The sequence below is a fragment of the Hemitrygon akajei genome, chromosome 4 (assembly GCF_048418815.1).
Source record: "Hemitrygon akajei chromosome 4, sHemAka1.3, whole genome shotgun sequence".
Taxonomy (NCBI): Eukaryota; Metazoa; Chordata; class Chondrichthyes; order Myliobatiformes; family Dasyatidae; genus Hemitrygon; species Hemitrygon akajei.
The window spans coordinates 75928338-75950656 of record NC_133127.1 but is presented as its reverse complement, the minus strand read 5'-3'; the positions used below and the strand labels follow the sequence as shown (position 1 = coordinate 75950656).

At 39.5% G+C, this 22319-nt stretch overlaps 1 protein-coding gene across 5 annotated transcripts in view; it reads left to right on the top strand.

Annotated features, from left to right (window-relative positions):
- The window catches only part of LOC140726466 (arfaptin-1-like), a 136059-nt gene extending 119900 nt beyond the window's left edge, over window positions 1–16159 (top strand). For all 5 annotated transcript variants that reach the window (XM_073042888.1, XM_073042886.1, XM_073042887.1 and 2 more), the window contains 2 exons: window positions 7582–7756; window positions 14635–16159. In XM_073042888.1, coding sequence (XP_072898989.1) covers window positions 7582–7756; window positions 14635–14790 — 331 coding nt within the window. In that variant the 3' untranslated portion in view covers window positions 14791–16159. The remainder of the gene's footprint in view (window positions 1–7581; window positions 7757–14634) is intronic.
- Window positions 16160–22319: the final 6160 nt, after the last annotated feature.

Genomic DNA, 22319 nt, shown 5'->3' with positions numbered 1-22319 from the left:
TGCATCACTGTCTGGTATGGAGGGGCTACTGCACAGGACCGACAGAAGCTGCAGAAGGTTGTAAATCTAGTCAGCTCCATCTTGAGTACTAGCCTACAAAGTACCCAGGACATCTTTAGGGAGCGGTGTCTCTGAAAGGCAGCATCCATTATTAAGAATCTCCAGCACACAGGGCATTCCCTTTTCTCACTGTTATCATCAGGTAGGAGATTCAGAAGCCTGAAGGCACACACTCAGCGATTCAGGAACAGCTTCTTCCCCTCTGCCATCTGATTCCTAAATGGACATTGAACCCATGGACACTACCTTGCTTTTATAATATACTGTATTTCTGTTTTCGCACATTTTTAAAACTCTATTCAATATACTTGATTTACTTGTTCATTTATTATTATGTTTTGTTTTATTATTTTTTCTCTCTCTCTGCTGTATTATGTATTCCATTGAACTGCTGCTGCTAAGTTTACAAATTTCACGTCATATGCCGGTGATAATAAACCTGATTCTGATTCTGAATGCCTGTTACAAGAGCAGAGTATGTTGGCACTCTTCTTTCCCTCTATTTTGTCTTAGCACTCTCTGTAAATGTGCACAATGGTAGCAAGGGCTTTACCCATGATGGACTGAACATATCCACCATTATTTGTAGTATTTTCTGTTCAAGGGCATTGGTATTTCCATCCCAGACCGTGATGCAACCAGTCACTTGCTGGTGATAATAAACCTGATTCTGATTCTATACACTATTGTGCAAAAATTTTAGGCATCCTAATTTTTTAATATAAATTTTGTTTTAGATGTTCTTTTTTTTTGCCTTCTGCATTAGTGTGCAGAGGAAATTTTAGATTTCCAAACATTCATTTTCCAAGAAGTTAAATGTTAGAGAAATATTTGTACTTCTTTTAAGGAAGTACCATATTAGTAATGGCTCACTTTTCAAATAAAAACTAAATTACTTTGTAGGTATATAGCCCAGTGCATGATTAAACAAAGATAACAAACAGGTGCTAATGATCAATGACATAATGAGTTGAATGAACCAAACTGACTGAAACAGAAGGGATCAAACTGGCGAAGGACAACCAAACTAAAAAGTGAGGGTGTGACAATTTAGCCTTCAAATAAATTCTTACACCATGGCAAGACCATAGCAACAAGACACAAAGTGGCCATCCTGCATCAGCAAGGTCTACTCCCAGCAGAAATTTTGTGGTAGATAGGGGTTTCAAGATGTGTTGTCCAAGCTCTTCTGAAGAAGCACAGAGAAGCAGGCATGGTTAAGGACCAGAAACTCAGTGGTCGGCCATGGAAACTGAATGCAGCAGATGAGATACATCAAACTGATGTCCCTTCTAACTCGGAGAAATCCAGCACTGTTATCAGCTCTGAACTCGGAGAAACAACTGGAACCCAAGTACATCCCTCTACAGTCCAGAGAGTCTGTCAGAAGTGGTCTGCATGGAAGAGTTGCTGCCAGAAAGCCATTCCTCTGAAGTGGAGTCAAAGCCAAGAGACTTGCCTATGCACAGAAACACAAAGACTGAGGTGATGAATAATGACAGCAAGTCCTCTGAATTTTGACAAGTCAAAATTTGAAACTATTGGGTCAAACAGGTGGTAATTTATCCATAGAAGAGCTCGAGCGCTACGTGGATAAGTATCTGCAGTCAACAGTGAAGCACAGTGGAGGTTCCCTGCAGGTTTGGGGTTGCATTTCTGCAAATGGAGTTGGTGATCTGTTCATAATTAATGGAATCCTCAATGTTGAGAAGTACAGCATTGAGGATTTCATTAATTCTGACCAGGCTATTAATTCTCATATACAGTGGCATGTAACAGTTTGGGCACCCCTGGTCAAAATTTCTGTTACTGGGAATAGTTAAGTGAGTACGAGATGAACTGATCTCCAAAAGCACAGTTAAAGATGAAACATTCTTTTCAAAATTTTAAGCAAGATTAGTGTATTATTTTTGTTTAGTACAATTTTAGAATGAAGAAAAGGAAAGGAACACTATGCAAAAGTTTGGGTACCCCAAGAGATTTGAGCTTTCAGATAACTTTTACCAAGGTCTTGGACCTTAATTAGCTTATTAGGGCTATGGCTTATTCACAGTCATCATTAGGAACGGCCAGGTGATGCAAATTTCAAAGCTTTATAAATACCCTGACTCCTCAAACCTTGTCCCAACAATCAGCAGTCTTGGGCTCCTCTAAGTAGATGCCTAGCACTTTGAAAATTAAAATAAATGATGCCCACAAAGCAGAAGAAGCCTATAAGAAGATAGCAAAGTGGTTTCAGGTAGCTGTTTCCTCAGTTCGTAATGTGATTAAGAAATGGCAGTTAACAGGAACGATGGAGGTCAAGTTGAGGTCTGGAAGACCAAGAAAACTTTCCTAGAGAACTGCTCGTAGGATTGCTGGAAAGGCAAATCAAAACCCTCGTTTGATTGCAAAAGACCTTCAGGAAGATTTAGCAGACTCTGGAGTGGTGGTACACTGTTCTACTGTGCAGTGACACCTGCACAAATATGACCTTCATGGAAGAGTCATCAGAAGAAAACACTTCCTGCATCCTCACCACAAAATTCAGCACCAGAAGTTTGCAAAGGAAAATCTAAACAAACCTGATGCATTTTGGAAACAAATCCTGTGGACTGATGAAGTTAAAATAGAACTTTTTGGCTGCAATGAGCAAAGGTATGTTTGGAGAAAAAAGGGTGCAGAATTTAATGAAAAGAACACCTCTCCAACTGTTAAACACGGGTGGATTGATCATGCTTTGGGCTTGTGTTGCAGCCAGTGGCACGGGGAACATTTCACCGGTAGAGGGAAGAATGAATTCAATTAAATACCAGCAAATTCTGGAAGCAAACATCATAGTCTGTAAAAAAGCTGAAGATGAAAAGAGGGTGGCTTCTACAACAGGATATTGATCCTAAACACACCTCAAAATCCACAATGGACTACTTCAAGAGGCGCAAGCTGAAGGTTTTGCCATGGCCCTCACAGTTCCCCGACCTAAACATCATTGAAAATCTGTGGATAGACCTCAAAAGAGCAGAGCATGCAAGACGGCCCAAGAAACTCACAGAACTAGCAGTCTTTTGCAAGGAAGAATGGGCAAAAATCCCCCAAACAAGAATTGAAAGACTCTTAGCTGGCTACAGAAAGTGTTTCCAAGCTGTGATACTTGCCAAAGGGGGTGTTACTAAGTACTGACCATGCAGGGTGCACAAACTTTTGCTTCGGGCCCTTTTCCTTTTTTGTTATTTTGATACTGTAAAAGATGGAAATAAAAAAGTACTTAAAATATTAAAGAAATGTGTCATCTTTAACTTTATGCCTCTTGGAAATCAGGTTATCACTGGCTTTTATTCACAATAACAGAAATTTTGACCAGGGGTGCCCAAACTTTTGCATGCCACTGTATTACGCAATACCATCAGGGAGGCGTCTGATCAGTCTCCACTTAATTCTGCAGCAGGACAAGACCTCAAACACACAGCCAAGGTCATAAAGAACTATCTCCAACAAAAATAAGAATGAGTTGTGCAACAGTTGGTATGGCCTCTGCAAAACACTGATATCAACATCATCGAGACGGTCTGGGATTACCTGGAGAGACAAGTGAGACGGCCAAAGTCTGCAGAAGAAGTGTGGCAAGTTCTCCAAGAAGCGTGGAACAATCTACCAGCCAATATATTGTACGAAACTGCATGACAGTTTACCTAAGCGAATAGACACAAAAGTAAATTTATTATCAAAGTATGTATAAATTATACAAACTTGAGATTCGTCTGCTTATAGGCAGCTACAAAACAAGAAACTCAAAACAACCCATTTTTAAAAAAAACAACAGCCAATGCACAGAGAAATTAACAACACAAATCATGCAGGAATTAAAAACAACCAATAGCAATCAGAACAAAAGTGAGTCCATAGCCCTGGGACCCCCAGCAGCCATCGCATCAGCCTCAGTGCCGTGGCTTGTGGAGAGCAGAGTGAACTTTTCAGTGAGCGGCCCGACCCTCGCCTCTGGTCCCCAACATCCAGCCTTTTCAATCCATTCAGCCCAATGTTTAAACTGTCTCCCGTATTTAGACCCAGGCCCTGCCGAAGCGATACTCTCTGGGCTTGGACCTCACCGACACGTTCCAGCCTCCCAATCTTTCCAAATCAGGGTGGTGCTTAGATTGCCCCAACCTCGCTCTCGATTTAGATGGACAGGCTCTGAAACTGCTCTGCTCCAGTTTTATTCTAACTCCGTCTCCAACTCTAACTTCGTCTCGAACGTGCCTCGACTCTCAGATTAGCCTTGCCTTTGCTCACCTCTTCATTGTTTACCACAATTTTCCACAGAGTGTTATTAATAATTTAGTTGTAATTCTTGCTTTCAAAACTGCCAGTAAGCTGTCACCCATCTTCAGTAGTGCCACCTTAAACCAGAGTCTCTATTGTAGCTTTAAAGGCAAAGGATGATCACACCAAATTTTGATTTGATTTAGTGCTTTGCTGTTTATAATGTTTCTTTTGATATTTAGAAACTTTTCAGTATATTACTTTTAAAAGCATCTTTACAGATTTTTTTCATGTACCTAAGACTTTTGCACAGTACTGAATTCACCATCACCCTCTTGAACTCTTATGTTTCTTCAGATTTTCTGCGAGAAAGTTTCATGTTCCTACCTTCTTTCTGTACTTGTACCTTTCCATAACCAAGTCATTTTTCTGTTCTTCCTTTATCAAACATTGCCTATCCTTTCTTTGAAAGGAATTGCTGGGGCAGATATTCTTGCCTTCTTTCATCAAGGGTGACGTACTGTAAGACTGGGAAGTTAGCTAATGTATGCTTATTTAACAAGGGCTGCAAGGAATAGCCAGGGAGCTCCAGGCCAGTGAGCCTTGCAGCTGTGGTGGACAAGTTCCTGGAGTGGAATCTGAGACTCGGGATATCTCTGCTTTTAGAAAGACAAGGACTGGTTAGGGATAGTCTGCATGGCTCATGAGTTGAGTAATTTAGAGAGGTAACTGACAGGATTAACAATGGGCAGAGCAGTTGATGTTGTCTATGTGGGCTTCAGCAAGGCCTTTGACTATGTGCTGCATGTTAGACATGTTGGACTGGAAGGTAATATCTTCAAGGATAGAGAGTGATCTAGCCAATTAGATACAAAATTGGCTGTTGGGAGTTGGAAATGGTAGTGAAAGGTTGTTTGTCATATTGAAGCATATGAACAGTGGTGTGCCAGATGGATGGGTGTTTGTCAGTTGTTTGGATGAGCGTGTAGGTGGCATGGCAATTTGGATGCACATGTAGGAGGCATGATTGTAAGTTTGAGGTTGACACCAAAATTGGTGTTGTGATCAATGAAGAAGATTGTCTAAGGTTGCAATGGGAGCTTGACTGGGAAAGTGGGAAAAGGAATGACAAAGAGAACTTATCTCAGACAAGTATTAGGTGATGCATTTTGAGAAGTTAAATGAGGACAGGACTTGCACAGTAAATGACATGACCTTGGATGGTGGTGAGATCACACCTGGAGTATTGTGTGCAGTTCTGGTTGCTAAAGGATATAATTAAGCTAGAGATTCCGCAGAAAAAAATTCACAAGGATGTTGCTAGGGCTGGAGGGCTTGGGTTATAAGAGTGAAGATGGTTTATAAAATAAGCTGGATGTTCTGTCTTTCTTTACAAGATAAGGGAATCTAAACCTAGAAGTTATTTGTTTAAGATGAGAGGAGAAAAGATTCAAAGTGGACCCTAAGGAACCAGTTTTTCCTCAAAGCGGGTGGTGTGTATATGGAACGAGCTGCCAATTCAAGTGGTAGAGGCAGATCCATTTAGGACATTTAAAAGACTCTTGGACATGTTCATGGATAGGAAAGTGTTAGAGTGATACAGGCCAATTACAGCCAAATGGGAGTTGCTTGGGAACGCACTTTGGTTGGAATGGATGAGTTGGGCCAAAGGATCTGTTTCTTTGCAGACTATGTCCATTCACTGTCAAGATCATTACTGTCTACCATCTGTCTGGCTTTGGCAGGAACAGAACTAGTCAATACAGTACATGTAACTGCATTTTCCAATATAGCACTTATATAGTCAACAGTATCCGTATGGTGTAGGGTCTTTCATTATCTTTTCACCATGTTCTCACAACTTCATTAAAATTCTCAACGTTACCCAATGCTGGACATTAAAACAATCATTGTTGCAATTAAATCTCTCAATGGTCTCACCATCATCTTCCCCCATCCCCAACCCTCAAATCTCCATAGTTACTTGAGTGTTACGGTCCAGTCACTACCACACCTTCCCCTTCTGAGCCAAAGAGTTCAGTTATTTGATCCAGGCTTCTTTTCTAGTTATCTCAGTCTTCCTCACCTTGCTCACCACCTCTTTCCCTCAATTCATCCACTGCCATCTATAGTGCCAGCCAGCCTCTTAAGTTCTAGACCACCCTACCCTCTCTAAATCGCACATCATCCTGGCTTAACCATATATTTTCATTCCTTTATGGTTCCTCTTGCTTAGAGCTGGTAAATTTTTAATAGGCTGAATGGCCCATTAAACTCTGGAATTTCACACCTATCATTGCCTTACCTTCAACAGAAGGACTGCAGTGGCTCACCACAAATGTTTCAAAGCCACTTCAACATTGACAGTAAATTCTGGCTATCACATCACCAAAAACAAAACAAAAATTAAGAATCTCTTCAATAATACTTTTGAATATTTTAATAATTCCTCTGTTAAGCTGTCATTATGTTTAAGTCTCTCTAAAATGCCTTGGAATTATTCAAAGATCTTATACCTACAATTTAAAAAAAAGAGAACTCTGGTCAGAGGTCATGAGTACTGTATTATTTTCTCCTTCATTCTCCCGACCCCTCAAATTCACACCAACAAGGCAGAGCTTCTCCAGGTGCCAGCTGTAGTATGCCATTGCAGCTTAAAATTTGAGTTATTCCTTCCCAGTAGAGATCATTACTGACTGTATGTACTGTATTTGCTAAACCATTCGGAGACCCTCATTTTCAACAGCAGCCCACAAGAAAACAACATTGCTCCTCGCCACTTTTTGTAGTTCTGGACAAATGTGGCATGTATGTTAAAATACGGCAGCAAAGCCCAGAGTTTTGGGTGAGTTTGCAAAGTTGCTTGGACCAAGTATCTTTCTTCATATCATTGTAAAAGCATTCGGAGTTTGTGGCTTTTGGAAATAAGTACAACTTGTCCTCGCTTTGTAAAAGCTAAATTATAATTGAATTATAATTCAATGTTCCCCAGGCAATGCCTGTATGATATAACCACAAGTAATGAGTCAGCACAGTACAATCAAATTGGTTAAATTTTCTTCAAGACTGAAGTCATTCATGATGTTGCCTTTGTTGCATTTTATCTCTGATGTAATTATCAATGAAATATTGTGGTGATTACCTCATGCAATGATTATTAACCACAATTAAAGAATGAGTTCTGTTGCTGCTTTCGCTAAGAGAGGGTGTTTTACATTTTTGTCTTTGTTAAGTATATCAGGGACTGAGCGTAATGCATTTTGTCCATGTTTTTCATCGTAGGATAGAATACGATGCTTATCGAACTGATTTGGAGGAATTGAACCTTGGTCCTCGCGATGCAATTACGATTCCAAAGATTGAACAGTCCCAGCAACAATTCCAGATTCACAAAGAGAAGTTTGACAAGCTCAGAACGAGTGTGTCCATCAAACTGAAATTTCTGGATGAAAACAAGGTATTTTTTTTTAGAATGCTTGTCAATGCCTTATTGAAATCTTCCATTTCAGGATCATGAGAATCATGTAAGAGCTTTGCCTGGTTCCCTGAGGTAAGGCTGTGCTCTGTCATTTTCAGTGTGAAATAATTTGTTAATTCATTACATATTATTTTATTCCATCATTTAGCCTCACTGCTGCAATCTTGGCAGTCAACTACTAAACATTAGAAATGGCACTCTTCTAGCCACAGGGAAGTCTTGCTATTTGATAAATGAATTCTGTAACAACGATGCAGAGATGGGAGAGCATATGCAGAGGTTGAAGGGGCCTGGGCAAAACAAACTTACAAGTGGCACATTCTAAGTGGAAGGGTCAATGAAACCCCTCTAAGACTATAGACACGCATGTTTCACGGAAGTTGCCAGGCAAGTGTAGCCCTACATGAGTGCAGCTTCCCAGTGTGTATATTTTGGGGGAGCCCACAACTCAAGCACATCCCTGTAGCTATTTTTCTGCTCCTGATCAAAGGAAAAACAGGTAAAGTCTTGTCTCCTTGAGAATGAAGTTCAACAGACCTCACAAATGCAGCAGTGTGCAGTAAACTGAATTGGCGGAGATCAGCCGATACCAAAGATGACATTGAGGCATGGAAGCTGATTTTAGGAGTTACCTGGAAGATTAAAATCTTGAAATGCCATGAATCTGATGTCCTATAAAACTCTCCTTTTTTTTGTTTACTAAAGGCTTCTAATTAGCAAGTTGTCAGTTTACCCTTATTCCAGCTTTTACTAAGAAAAATAATGGTACTGTTTACATGACAATTGAATGTTTTTGGCCTACTGTACAATTGTGGGGATAGGTGAACTCTGCACTACTCAGGATCCCAAAGGTTGTAGCAAGCAAGGAGGCCATTCAGCCCATTTAAAAACTTACCAGCTCTGTGGCCTCCTTGCTTGCTACAATCTTTGGGATTGCAATCTTTGGTGCACAGTTCACCAGTCCCCACAATTATAGAGTAACCTAGCCAGTTACTCTCTTCTCACCATAGCTCCTTTTTCCCTTTAAGGCACTAAATTACTTTCTTTTCAAAAAACCATAATTGAATCTGCCTCTGTTAACACATTACTCCCTCCCAAGCTCTTTCAAGGGCAGCACATTTTTAACCCAAACCACTAACTATATATTAAAAATATTGTCTCATTTCACTTCTGGTTCTTTTGCTAATCATCTGCATTCTAACCTTTCTGGTTCTGTCGATGCAAGCAGTTTCTCTTTAACTATCCATTCCATTCATATCCTCACTTTGAATATATGTATCAGTTCCTGTCCCACCCATCTCTTTTATAGGGAAAACAATCTCAGCTATGCCAGTCCACCCACATACCTAAGCTCCCTTAACTCTGAAATCATGCATTACCTTGCAGTTCTTCTGAAGTGCAGTGTTCAGAATTCAGAAAACGCAAAGTTTGTAGCTGATCCAAAATTTTACAAAGGTTCACCAAGCTCTTGTTCCATTTACATCTTTTATTAAGCCAATGTTCTGTATGCTTTTTAATTGCTCTTTTCAATCAGTCAGTCAAATTTCCAATAGTTTAGTCACACATAACCTCAGATCTTTGTTGTTGTACCTGTTTTGGAATTGTGCCCTCCAGTTTCTGTTGCTTATTCTTAAAATCCCAGGAGTTAACATGGATGGTATTGCATTTATTGCTGCTGAGGCATTTATCATTCCCCTTTGGATTACAATTACATCTACAGCTATGAGTTTAAAATGGGCATTGTGTGATGCCACTTCCACACATATTCAAATGTAACTTGCCTTGTTCCACTGAATGAGAATCTGATTATAATGGGAACTGCAAATGCTCAAGCCAGTTTCTTGGAAAAAGAACTTGTTCAAGTTATGGAAAATTAGAATTGGTATGAAACAGAACAATTGTAAACAAAACTTAGACCAAAGGCAACTCAGCCACTTTAACTGTAAGAAAATCCCCACACAATACAACAAATGCCAGCGATTAAGAATTAAAAATAAATAATGCTGGGAGTAGTCAGTAAGTTTGGCAGAAGGTCAAACATCTGAAATGTTCACTGTTTCTCTTTCCACAGTGTCTGCCTGATGTGTCTGCAGCATGTTTTTGTTTATACTTCAGATTTCTAGCGTCTGCAGTTTTTGATTTTCATTACACATTAATTTGATTTTTTAAGACACAGAGCTTTTATTTAAATGCCACTTTTCACAACCCCATGAGGTTCCATGATAGAATTAGTCAACGTTACTATGCGGGAAACACAGCTGCCAATTTGCGTGTGACAAAGCTTGTTCGTTATAATTTCTTTCAACATTTGTTCTATTCAATTTTCCATATATTGATCTGAAAAGAAAGAAATGGCTATGAAATGAGTTCAGCAATTGTAGAGCAATTAAATTAACATTGGTCAGAAAGATAATGGAACTTTTGCCAAAGAATTAATAGAAAAACATTAAGAAAGTGAGCCCATAATGGAGCATGGATTTAAAACAGAAAGGTTAGGATCATTCAACTTGCATAACCTGCAACGTGCATTTTGACAGGAAGAACAAGATTTTATATACACGGATAATAGACAAAGTGGAAAGGAAAGAGCAAAAGGGATCCAAGTCCCTGATATACATATCATTAAAAGTACCATTAATAAAGCCTAAAGAGCAAACCTTGCCTTTCAATTTATTTCTGAATAATTATTAGAGAATATAATTAGAAAGAGAGCTTGTATTAACTTGTAACAAGCCCTTGTTTGTTGTACATTATTCTCATCTCTTTTCACAGAGATGTAGAAGCACTGGTGTAAGTACAAAAATGATTCAAAAGAATGAGATAGTGCACTTGTATCAGGAAAAGCTGAATCGTATGAAGCTCTTCGAGTGAATTGATATCATAGATCATAGAAGTTTTATTGGAGCAGCAGAGAGAAATTATCTTGGAATAATCCAAAATCTCCAAAAGTTCATAAATATGAGAAAGTGACTTATAAAAGTGTTACTAAAAATTTGGGAGATTTTTTTCCTGAGAATATGTAGTTGATATAACAAGGAATAGTTGAAGGGAATAGGATATTTAGATAGTTAAAGAAGGGGAACTGAGTAGAAAGATGTGCTGTAAGTCAAATGAAGAGGGCTGGCATGATGCCTGTGTTAAAGATAGAGGCCAAGATTCAAGATTGTTTAGTGTCAGTTTCAATATACAAGTGTAAAGGAGACCAAAATAATTGTTACTTCGGATCCGATGCAGCACAAAAAAAACGCAAGATAAAGATCACAATAATAAAAACTCACAATGAACGTAAATACATAAGGCAGCTTACATATGTAGATTGATTGCATGTCCATAAAGTTACACTAGCCACAGTAGTGTCTGTACATAAAGTGACTGACAGAAAATGATGCTGTCATCAGAAAAGTGGTGCTTGGATGTGCAGACTGTTGATCGGTCTTACTGCTTGGGGAAAGTAACCGTTTTTGAGTGTGGTGGCTCTAGTTGAGGATGCTACATAGCCTTCTCCCTGATGGGAGTGGGACAAACAATCCATGGGGAGGGTGGGTAGGATCCATCATGATATTTCAGGCCCTTTTCCAGCACCTTTCTGTATAGCTGTCCTTGATGGCACGTAGGCCGGTGCTGGTGATGCATTGTTGTGGAGTCTTCCTGTCCACCGGAATGCAGTTTCCATACCAAGCAGTGACACAGGTTGTTAGGATGCTCTCTTTAGCCTCCTCGGAAGGAGGGGGCTTTGGCGAGCTTTCCTGATGTGTTCTGGGACCATAAGAGGTTGTGCACTCCCAGGGGTTTGAACCTGCTCAGCTATGACGCCCATGTAAAGAGGGCACAAATGCTGCGAGTTCTTCTGAAGTCAGTAACCATCTCCTTGGTCTTGATAGTAAGAAAGGGGTTATTTGCTTGGTACCAGGCCTCGATCTCTTCCACCTCCTCTCTGTTGGCTGTCTCACTGTTGATGGTGGTGGTGAACTTGACAATGTGATGACTTGGGTGTTTGCTATGTAATTGTGTGTGAGCTGGGTGTACAGCAATAGACTCATCACACAGCCCTGGGGTGGCATCTGTGTTGATAAACGAGCTTGACAACTAGCCTTTTTGTGTAAACTGTGTAACTTTACATAACTAAATGGTTGCAGTCAAGGCATAAGGGTGCTCTGTTTTCAGAGTGCTGGCATGGGTGAAGAGTCCAGAGGGAGTTTACGAGAATGATTTTGGGAATGAAAGGGTTAACATATGAGGAGCATTTGCTAGCTCTGTGCCTGTACTTGCTGAGTTTTGAAGAATGAGGGAGGATCTCATTGAAACCTATAGAACGGGAATATCTAGGGAGAGTGGACATGAAGAGGACGTTCCCAGTAGTGGGGGTATCTAGGACCAAAGGGCACAGCCTTGAGAACACTAATGAGGAGGAGTTTCTTTAGCCAGAGAGTGAGTCAATCTGTCGAATTTATTGCCACATTCGGCTGTTGAGGTCAAGTCACTGGGTATATTTAAAGCAGACATTGATAAGTTCTTGATTAGTAAGTATGTCAAAGGGTGAAGGCAAGAAAATGGGATTGAGAGGAAAATGGATCAGCCATGATGGAATGGTGGAGCAATCTCAATGGGCCAAATGCTCTAATTCTGCTCCTGTGTCTTATGGACAAACAAACCAGCACATTTTAAAAGGAAGGGGTAACCTAATTCTTTAGCTAAAGGGTTAGTATTGGTAAAAACTGTTGCCTGAACTGAAATCCATATAGTTCATCTAAAGTATAAGGAATCATTGACAGGATCAAAGTTTGTCAGGAGAAATGGAATTAACACTTTTAAGCTTTAAACACTAGGAACCCATACAGTAGCAAGTTATTGTTCACTTGGTAAGCTATTTTGTATCATTATCCTTGGAAGAGTTGGGTCTGCATTTTAGTGCACTGGCATTCTTCTCTTTGTCTGATAATGTTAGTCATAGGCAGTGTTGAATTCTGTTGATGTCCTAAAAGCAATTGATAGCAGAACTTAATTACAGAATGTCAATCTGTACCAGTTTATCCATGATTGTTATCAGCACTCAATTTGGTTTGTTGCAATCTGGCAAAAACAATGTGGTGAGATGAGCTGTCAGATTGGTCCACCATTTCTCAAACACATTGGACAAGTCTGAAACCTGTCCCAACTTTTTCTGATTTTGTGATGTAGTTTTTGCAGTAGCGCCAAGTAATTTTGTTACATAGCAAGTGGCGAACATAGGGATTTTATTATATTATTTCATTCTCTCTAAAATAGCACAACTCAGCGAGTCTTGTATCTGGGAACTTGAATGCAAAGATCTTCACTATGAAAAGTCTATCCATCAAGATTGATCAGAGTAGTAGTTTTCCTTGAAGATACTCCAACTTTGTGCTAAGTAATGTGCCTTTGATCATCAGATTTTTATTCAGTGGAACTGAGTGATTAATATCATCCCGTATTATGTTCATTTGCCAATTCTACTGTTTGCACTCTTTGTTCTTTTTATTAAAAAGTGAAATTTTAACCATGAAGTGTAAATAGTGATTGACTGTAAATGCTAATTTATTTATTAAACACAGAAATGTAAACACTCCAGCTTTAAGTTTCATGGAATATTTTGTATTGACCTGAGAGAGAAAGCCTACTCTAATATTGTCCAACCATGCAGCATTCTGTCAGTACATTGAAACTTCAGTTTATTGTTTGAGCTTGAGTTGCTGAAGTGAACCCACAGCTTTATAATTCCAAAGCATGTGCTTCCAACTGAGTCACAACTCAATGTTGGCAGTGTAACAGTAAAATTAGATGTCACATTCAGATATTTGATGGAACCCTGCAATCAACACATGCAAGCACTGCCAAAATCTACCCAACAATCTGAATTTTGAAACAATACATCAATGAGGCATTGATTGTGTGGATAGTCAGAGGCGTTTTCCCAGTGCTAAAATGGCTAGCATGAGAGGGCATGGTTTTAACGTGCTTGGAAGTAGGTACAGAGGAGATGTCAGGGGTAAGTTTTTTACGCAGAGAGTGGTGAGTGTATGGAATGGGCTGCCGGTGTCAGTGGTGGAGTTGGATACGATAGGGTCTTTTAAGAGACTCCTGGATAGGTACATGGAGCTTAGAAAAATAGAGGGCTATGGGTAACCCTAGGTAATTTCTAAGGTAAGGACATGTTGGGCACAGCTTTGTGGGCCGAAGGGCCTGTATTTTGCTGTAGGTGTTCTGTGTTTCTACGTCACTGAGCTTGTAACCTGTAAGTCAGAAGGTTATGAGTGGAAACAATATCTAGGCCAATACTTTTGTGATCTTTGGACATCCAACATTGAAATCTGATTTTTTTTGGATATTACTAGGTAGTTACAGGACCTCATTGTGAACACGTTGGGTGCTGACTGTTTACATTACAACAGTGACTAGGCTTCAAAAATAAAACTCTTCAGATGCAATAAGGGCACAAAATATAGTTAAAGATGCATCTTCTTCCTTTCCAACTTAATTTTCTCATTGGGCAATTAATGTTCCTCCAAATGAATAAACAAAATATAACCTTAATAAGAGTACCTAATGCTACTAGCAATAGACAAAATCACAAGTATTGGTGTTTGCCTCCTGACAGCAAAAGAAGTATTTTAAATTTTGAAATATGTTTAGTATTCTCTGCACAATATAAATGTTATCTATCACTCAAGTGGCAGGGTCTGAAAATTGCCTTAGTAGTTGTGAGCAGGAAGTAGGTGGGGTAAAGTACAAGTACACAATGTTATGTTTTTACTGTCATAATAGATGTTTTCTTACATTAGAATCCTGCATTTTGCTCTTTTGAATGAATGTTATTTGAAAAGTAATCTTTCTCTTCACAGATTAAAGTCATGCACAACCAGCTCCTTCTGTTTCACAACTCTGTGTCAGCCTACTTCGCTGGCAACCAGCATCAACTTGAACAGGTGCTCAAACAATTCCACATCAAGTTGAAGGCTCCTGGTTCAGATGGACCTTCCTGGCTAGAGGAACAGTAATGTCTCAGAACTCAGAATGATTGATGCAGTTATAAAATGTTTGAATTCTTTTTCATTTAATGCGGAGTGAGGCAGTCAGTACCCCAGATTGTGGTCAATGATATAGCTGTTTCTCACTTTTTGCTATACATTAATCTGAAATATTAGATTGAATATGATAATTTTATGCAACTAAATAAACTTTATAAAACCAAGACCTAAGAAAAAATATTCCTTTTTGTTACAGGGGTTAGAGGGGAATAGTTAGTCTACACCTACATTCAGGTTTGCACTGAACAGTAACTGTAGATCTGTTTGGTGCTTTTAGGTCACTACAATGTAATTGTTTGAGAATAAGATTCAAAGGCATTTTATATACATCCTTTCACAAAAAAGGCACCTGGGTTCACAAAGCAAGTGAACTGTTAAGCAAAATATAGTGTCTTTGCAGAGCAATGAGATAAATGGTGTTAGAAAGAAGCACCTGCGCTGAATGAAATAGCTGGTTTAGCACTCGAAATTGCAGCCAGTACCGTACTTCCAATAGTCTTTATTCAGTTAACTGTGTTAAATGCAAATCCTTGTAACAGAGTCAGGGAGAGAGAAATGTAACTTCTATTACAAATGCATTAAATGGTGACATATTAGTACTTGGAAATGTTTGTGAAAATTATATCTTGTTCCCATTAACTTTGTTTTCAATTGACGTCATTGTTATTTTCGAAAGGGTGTAACTCTAATTAAGCCACGACTGGCCTTATGTCTACTATTGTGTGCCTTGAACAACGTATTTTCTGTTCTGTCACATTCCTGAAGTTTGTGAAACACTTTTCTGTTCCCTATATCTTACCACTTCCAAGGGAACTGGGGGAATGGGCAGGAGGGGGAGAGAGAGAAAAATTGCATTATTAATCCCTTGTGATTCCACTAGCTACATTTGATTTTAGTCTTAATTTGCTCCTGCTCATGTGTTAATTCAGTTTCTTCCATACTATGTAAATGTTCTTTGAAATTGATGCTCCTACATGTAATATTTGGTTTGCCATTCTGTAAAGCTTTGTGGCAATGTCATCTAAGTTCTGTATGCTGAATATTTAACATTAAATTAACCTCCTATTTTAATGTAAAACAATTGCTTTATTTAATACTTTTTGTCAATCACTGTTTTGCTGTTGAAGTTAATATCCAGATTGTGCCTCATTATTATAAATATTCTATGTACAAATTAAAAGGTTCTTGCTGCAAGCCGGGTTTCTGAATGCTATACTTTAAAAATACTAAAACAGGACCATGGTACTAAATGGAATTGAATGTGCGTCTTTTTCATTTTGCTGCATATTCCTAAGTCTTTCCAAAATGTCCTTGCAATAAAGGGTTCTAACTTCATGGAGATCATGTGTGAAATCAGTGTCAGTCAAAGGTCTAATAGTAATGCAATTCTCCACTGAACGACGGTTACAGTTCTAATGATTGTAACCTAGCTACTCTGTATCTTGAATAATATTTATGCTATTATTGTGGGCATTCTGTAGAAAATCTCTTATCCATGAAGGAGCATTTATTGGCCAACGGTATTTCCAGAACAGAGTTGCTTTTAACAATTTATATAAGAAAAGAATGATATTGGAACTGTATTCTAACCTGCATCATTTACTGTTTTAATTTGAAAGCATTCATCACGATCTCTATTTGTAAAATGGTTTATTATTGTCTTATGTACAAAGGCACGGTGAAAAACTTATCTTGCAAACAATCCATACAGATTAAAACATTATAACAGTGCATCACGATCATAGAAGGTAAAATAATAATGAAGTGCAGAGTAAAGTGTTGCAGTACAGAGAAAGTGCAGTGCAGGTTCACAGTGAGGTGTACGGTCACTAGAGGTAAATTGAGAGGCCAAGAGTTTTTTTTCATACTAAGGAAACATCATAGACATTACAGTCGTGTGTATAAGAGTGGGATAGAAACAGTTCTGGACTCTGGTGGCATGTCCTTTCAAGCTTTTGTATCTTCAGCCCAATGGGACAGGGGAGAAGAGAGAATGTCTGGGGTGGGTGGGATGTTTGATTATACTGGTGGTTTTACTGAGGTTAAAACTGTCTTCAAATATTCCACCACCTGATCTGTGCAGTTTCCAAGGATGTTACAGGGAGCACCATCTGGGTCAGTTGGTTTCTGTGGGTTCAGGGTTGATATGTAACTGAGGCTGTTGCTGTGGGTGCTGTTCACGACATACAATGTGTTGAGGCTCATTGGGCAGGGTCGTACTGCTGTCGTCGATGCTAACTAACTTTATTTTGTAACCCGTTATACAAACGTACCATGTAGGCCCTGCCACAAATGGCGGCTGTTCTGGGATTCTGTTTTGGACTGGTATTGTCTATTGACATCCCTGATTACAGAGGTCGTATCTGGATTTCTTGTAAAGGTCAGGGTCACCTGTTTTGAATGCTGCAGTCCTAGACTTCAGTTGGGGGTTGGATCTCATGGTTCATGTATCATTTCCAGTCGGAAACATCCTCTTTGGTACAGGCCTGTCACACTTGCTGATAAAGTCTGTGGCAGTGGTGATGTACTCAGCTAGGCTGAGTAGTAAAAGCTTGTTTTCCTAACAGTGGCATCAAATACAATGTCATCTTACTGGCTCACTGCTTATTGAAGAAAAGGAAAATCATGCTTTTGTTTTTATACCCTGTCCTTTCTCTGTAACCTCAAACTGAACCATTTTCCATCTTTAATCCAGGCCACATTAAAGTTTGAAACTGTAATCAGATAATTTGCACCTTCTCCCTTTCAAGGTGAAATATTGTGGTCTGCCCACAACTGGGTGTTTAAAAGAATTATTCAGTCAAACTATTTCTACATCACTCTGCTAATGATGTTGTTTCAGAATATTAATTCACACTGTTTAACAGGAACAGCTTTGAAGCACACACAAAGCCTAACACCAGCTGAGGCTGAATTAAAAATACAATTCTCAGCACTGTATGCAGAGAGGAGTTTGATGTTTCATACTGATGACATTTCAGCTTGTGTGACTTCTGCTTTTTCCCTAGAGTTCCGATGTAGAGTCATAGAACATTACAGCACAGAAACGGCCTCAACCCATCCACTCTATCCTGACCGGATCTTCTGCTAATCCCATATCCCTCCAAACTCCTCTCATCTATGTACCTAACTTTACTTAGATGTTACAATTGAACCGGCCTCTACCTCTTTTACTGGCAACTCGTTCCACACTCTCACCACCCTCTGAATGAAGAAACTTCCTCTTGGGTTCCCCCTCAAGTATTCCACCTTTCACCCTAAACCTTTAGTTCTAGTCTCAACCAGCCTGAGGAGAAAAAGCCTGCATACATTCACCCCATCTATATCCATCATAAATCTGTATCCCTCTATAAGATCCTAACCTATTCAACCTTCCCCGTAACTCAGGTCCTCATCTCCGGCAACATCTTTGTAAATTTTCTCTGCACTCTTTCAAGTTTATTGATACCTTTCTTGCCTGACAGGTGACATCTGTAGGGTTTTTGATTTATGCTGTGGGAAGTTTTAATGGAATAGGTTTGCATAAAGTTGCCTGAGAATATCTTGTTTCTTTTACTTATGAAATTCCCTGGTTTCCTTGGCTGCATAAGTCAAGGGAGACATCCTGTGGCCCCACAAAACTCATGAGATTGAGGCGCCCCTCACCAGAGAAACCTCCCCTTCAATGCAACCATCCTAATTGGATGGCACACATTTCTCCTAATTCAACAGTAACCCAAACGTGCTGAAAGCAGACTACACTGCTCTTACAGTGAAATACATACAGTGTAACAGTAAAACAGAATTTTATAAAATATTGGTGATAAAATACAGTTGAAGTCAGAAGTTTACATACACCTTAGCCAAATACATTTAAACTTAGTTTTTCACAATTCCTGACATTTAATCCTAGAAAACATTCCCTGCTTTAGGTCTGTTAGGATCACTAATTTAAGAATGTGAAATGTCAGAATAATAGTAGAATGATTTATTTCAGCTTTTATTTCTTTCATCACATTCCCAGTGGATTAGAAGTTCACATACACTTTGTTAGTATTTGGTAGCATTGCCTTTAAATTGTTTAACTTGGGTCAAATGTTTTGGGTGACCTTCCACAAGCTTCTCACAGTAAGTTGCTGGAATTTTGTTCCATTCCTCCCGACAGTACTGGTGTAACTGAGTCAGGTTTGTAGGCCTCCTTGCTCACACATGCTTTTTCAGTTCTGCCCACAAATTTTCTATCAGTTTGAGGTCTGGGCTTTGTGATGGCCACTCCAGTACCTTGACTTTGTTGTCCTTAAGCAATTTTGCCACAACTTTGGAGGTATGCTTGGGGTCATTGTCCATTTGGAAGACTCATTTGTGACCGAGTTTTAACTTCCTGGCTGATGTCTTGAGATGGTGCTTCAATATATCCACATAATTTTCCTTCCTCATGATGCCATCTATTTTGTGAAGTGCACCAGTCCCTCCTGCAGCAAAGCACCCCCACAACATGATGCTGCCACCCCCGTGCTTCACGGTTGGGATGGTGTTCTTTGGCTTGCAAGCTTCACCCTTTTTCCTCCAAACATAACGATGGTCATTATGGCCAAACAGTTCATTTTTTGTTTCATCAGACCAGAGGAGGTTTCTCCAAGAAGTAAGATCTTTGTCCCCATGTGCACATGCAAACTGTAGTCTGGCTTTTTTATGGTGGTTTTGGAGCAGTGGCTTCTTCCTTGCTGAGCAGCCTTTCAGTTTACGTTGATATAGGACTCGTTTTAGGGTGGATATAGATACTTGTCTACCTGTTTCCTCCAGCATCTTCACAAGGTCCTTTGCTGTTGTTCTGGGATTGATTTGCACTTTTCGCACCAGAGTATGTTCATCTCTAGGGCACAGAATGCGTCTCCTTCCTGAGCAGTATGATGGCTGCGTGGTCCCATGGTGTTTATACTTGCGTACAATTGTTTGTACAGATGAATGTGGTACCTTCAGGCATTTGGAAATTGCTCCCAATGATGAACCAGACTTGTGGAGGTCCACAATTTTTTTTTCTGAGGTCTTGGCTGATTTCTTTTGATTTTGTTTGTAAACTTCTGACCCACTGGAATTGTGATATAGTCAATTAAAAGTGAAATAATCTGTCTGTAAACAATTGTTGGAAAAATTACTCGTGTCATGTACAAAGTAGATGTCCTCAACATCTTGCCAAAACTATAGTTTGCTAATATGAAATCTGTGGAGTGGTTAAACAATGAGTTTTAATGACTTCAACCTAAGTGTATGTAAACTTCTAACTTCAACTGTATCAGCAACCAGATCCATGCTGTTAGATTTTTTTTCTGGTAAGCTTAGACGGCGTAGTGGCATCAGCACCAGAGTTTGGAGCGAAGTCTCCTGAGTTCGAATCCAGCTGGCTCCCTTGCACACTTTCCATCCGTGCTGGGCTGAGCATCGAGCTAGCAACTCAGCCTCGTAAAAACAAGAAAGCCTGCTAAAAAAATACATCGTCATGACAGCGTCCCGATGACTCCACTCGGAGTTAAAAGCTTTCTTCTTTTAGAGAGAGAACACTGAGGGATAAAATCTGCCAGTGATGAACAGGCTTGACTGAAATATTATATTTTATAGAAATAATCTAAACTAAAATTATGAACGGATCTACGCTACTAGACGACTTGAATATGTTAAAGATAATTGGAAGTGTTACTATTTCCAAATGATTTTTGGTATTCATCTTTGGTGATGCCATTCTAACCCATTACTGCTGTCTATTTATCAGCATAGGATGAACGATGGAATCTTGCAGAGTATCCCCATGCCTAGTTGTACAATGATGCTCAGGTCTACTGGGGTTTGCTGATACCTGAACAGCTGTACTATGAGTCATTTTGTCACAAGCTCCACCTCCAGCTTTTTCTTGGTCCCATCTGTGGCATCATCATCTCCATTTCTGTGGATAAGCATTCACTGTAATTTCACTGACACCATAACACTTCCTCACAATTTTAATTTTGTAAGCAGTCCTTTTTCCCTCAGTATCTCTGCCTCTATCACATCTGCTCTGAAAAAGCCAGCTTCTATGATCTGTGTTTCCAATATATACCTTCTTGTCATCCAAGGATTCCCAACATGACTACCGTATGTCTGTTGTAATTCTCATCCTGCTACCCTTGTCCCTTCCCTTTGCTCTCAGAAGCAGCAAGCTGTGTCCTCATCTCACAGTCTACCTGACTAGTCTCCACAGTCACTAGATAACCTTACACCACTTTTAAAATCTGTTCAGGGCATTCCTCTGCTTCCACCAATACCTACATCCCTTCCCATACAAACGCAGGAGCTGTGGCACCCGCCGTGTGTTACCTCTGAATCCTGTTCCCCAAAAATGCACTTCACAGTCAAAGCTGTGATAGGAGTGTAATTTAGTAGAACCCATCCATGCTTACTGTCCTCGTGCACAAAACCCATTGTCTGTCATTTAATTCTCCATTTCATTTAGCCTCGGTCTCTGACGCTAGATTAGTGAAGCTGAAGGAGCATTGTCATCTAAATGGCACATTACAATCTTCCTGATTCAACATTCTGTAATAATTTTAGATGATGACCTCTTCCAGCACTTTCTGTTTATACAACGTATTTTCCTTTTGTGCATATTTCTAAATAATGCTGCTTCAGTTTGCACCTCTCTGAACTGATCTTTCATTTCCTTGCTTGTCCCATTGCCTCTGCCTTCATCAATCATTTATTTGCTTGTTCCTGCCTACCTTCCATCCTGTCACTGCCATAACCATTTTATTCTCTCATGTCCTTTCCCCTATTTCTTCCTAACCTTTTCTGATGAAGGGTCATTAACCTGAAATGTTAGGTCTGTTTCTGTCCCTGTGGGTGACACCACCAGACATGCTCTCTTCTCATTGTTATCATCAGGTAGGAGGTACAGAAGCCGGAAGGCACACACTTACTGATTCAGGAACAGCTTCTTCCCCTCTACCATTCGATTACTAAATGGACATTGATCTCATAAACACTACCTCACTACTTTTTTATAATTTCTGTTTTTGCACTACTTAATACACATAAATACTTTAATTCTTTTTTTTCCATATTTATCATGCATTACATGGTACTGCTGCAAAGTTAACAAATTCAACGAAAAAAGCCAGTGATATTAAACCTGATTCTGACTCTGGAGTGTTTCAGACAGTTATTCATTTCCATAATTATTATAATTGATCTGTTAATATATCAAGGGCATTCCCAATAACAGATAAAAACCCCTTGGCTGGCTGAGAACAACTGGATTTGGAAGGAGAATCCTGAATCACTGACAGCTCCCCCTTCTTTAACTTCATCTTCCAGTGTTTTGAACGTTGAAAAGTTCTTCCTGTGACACAGTAGCATATGCAGGGTGAGCCGGTGTGAATACTGTATGGGAATCTGTGAATTAAGGACAAGGAAGAGAAATTGTACAGTATTTGTGAGAAGTGAGAGTATCTATTAAATATGTAGGACAGATTAGTTATAACTAGAGAAAG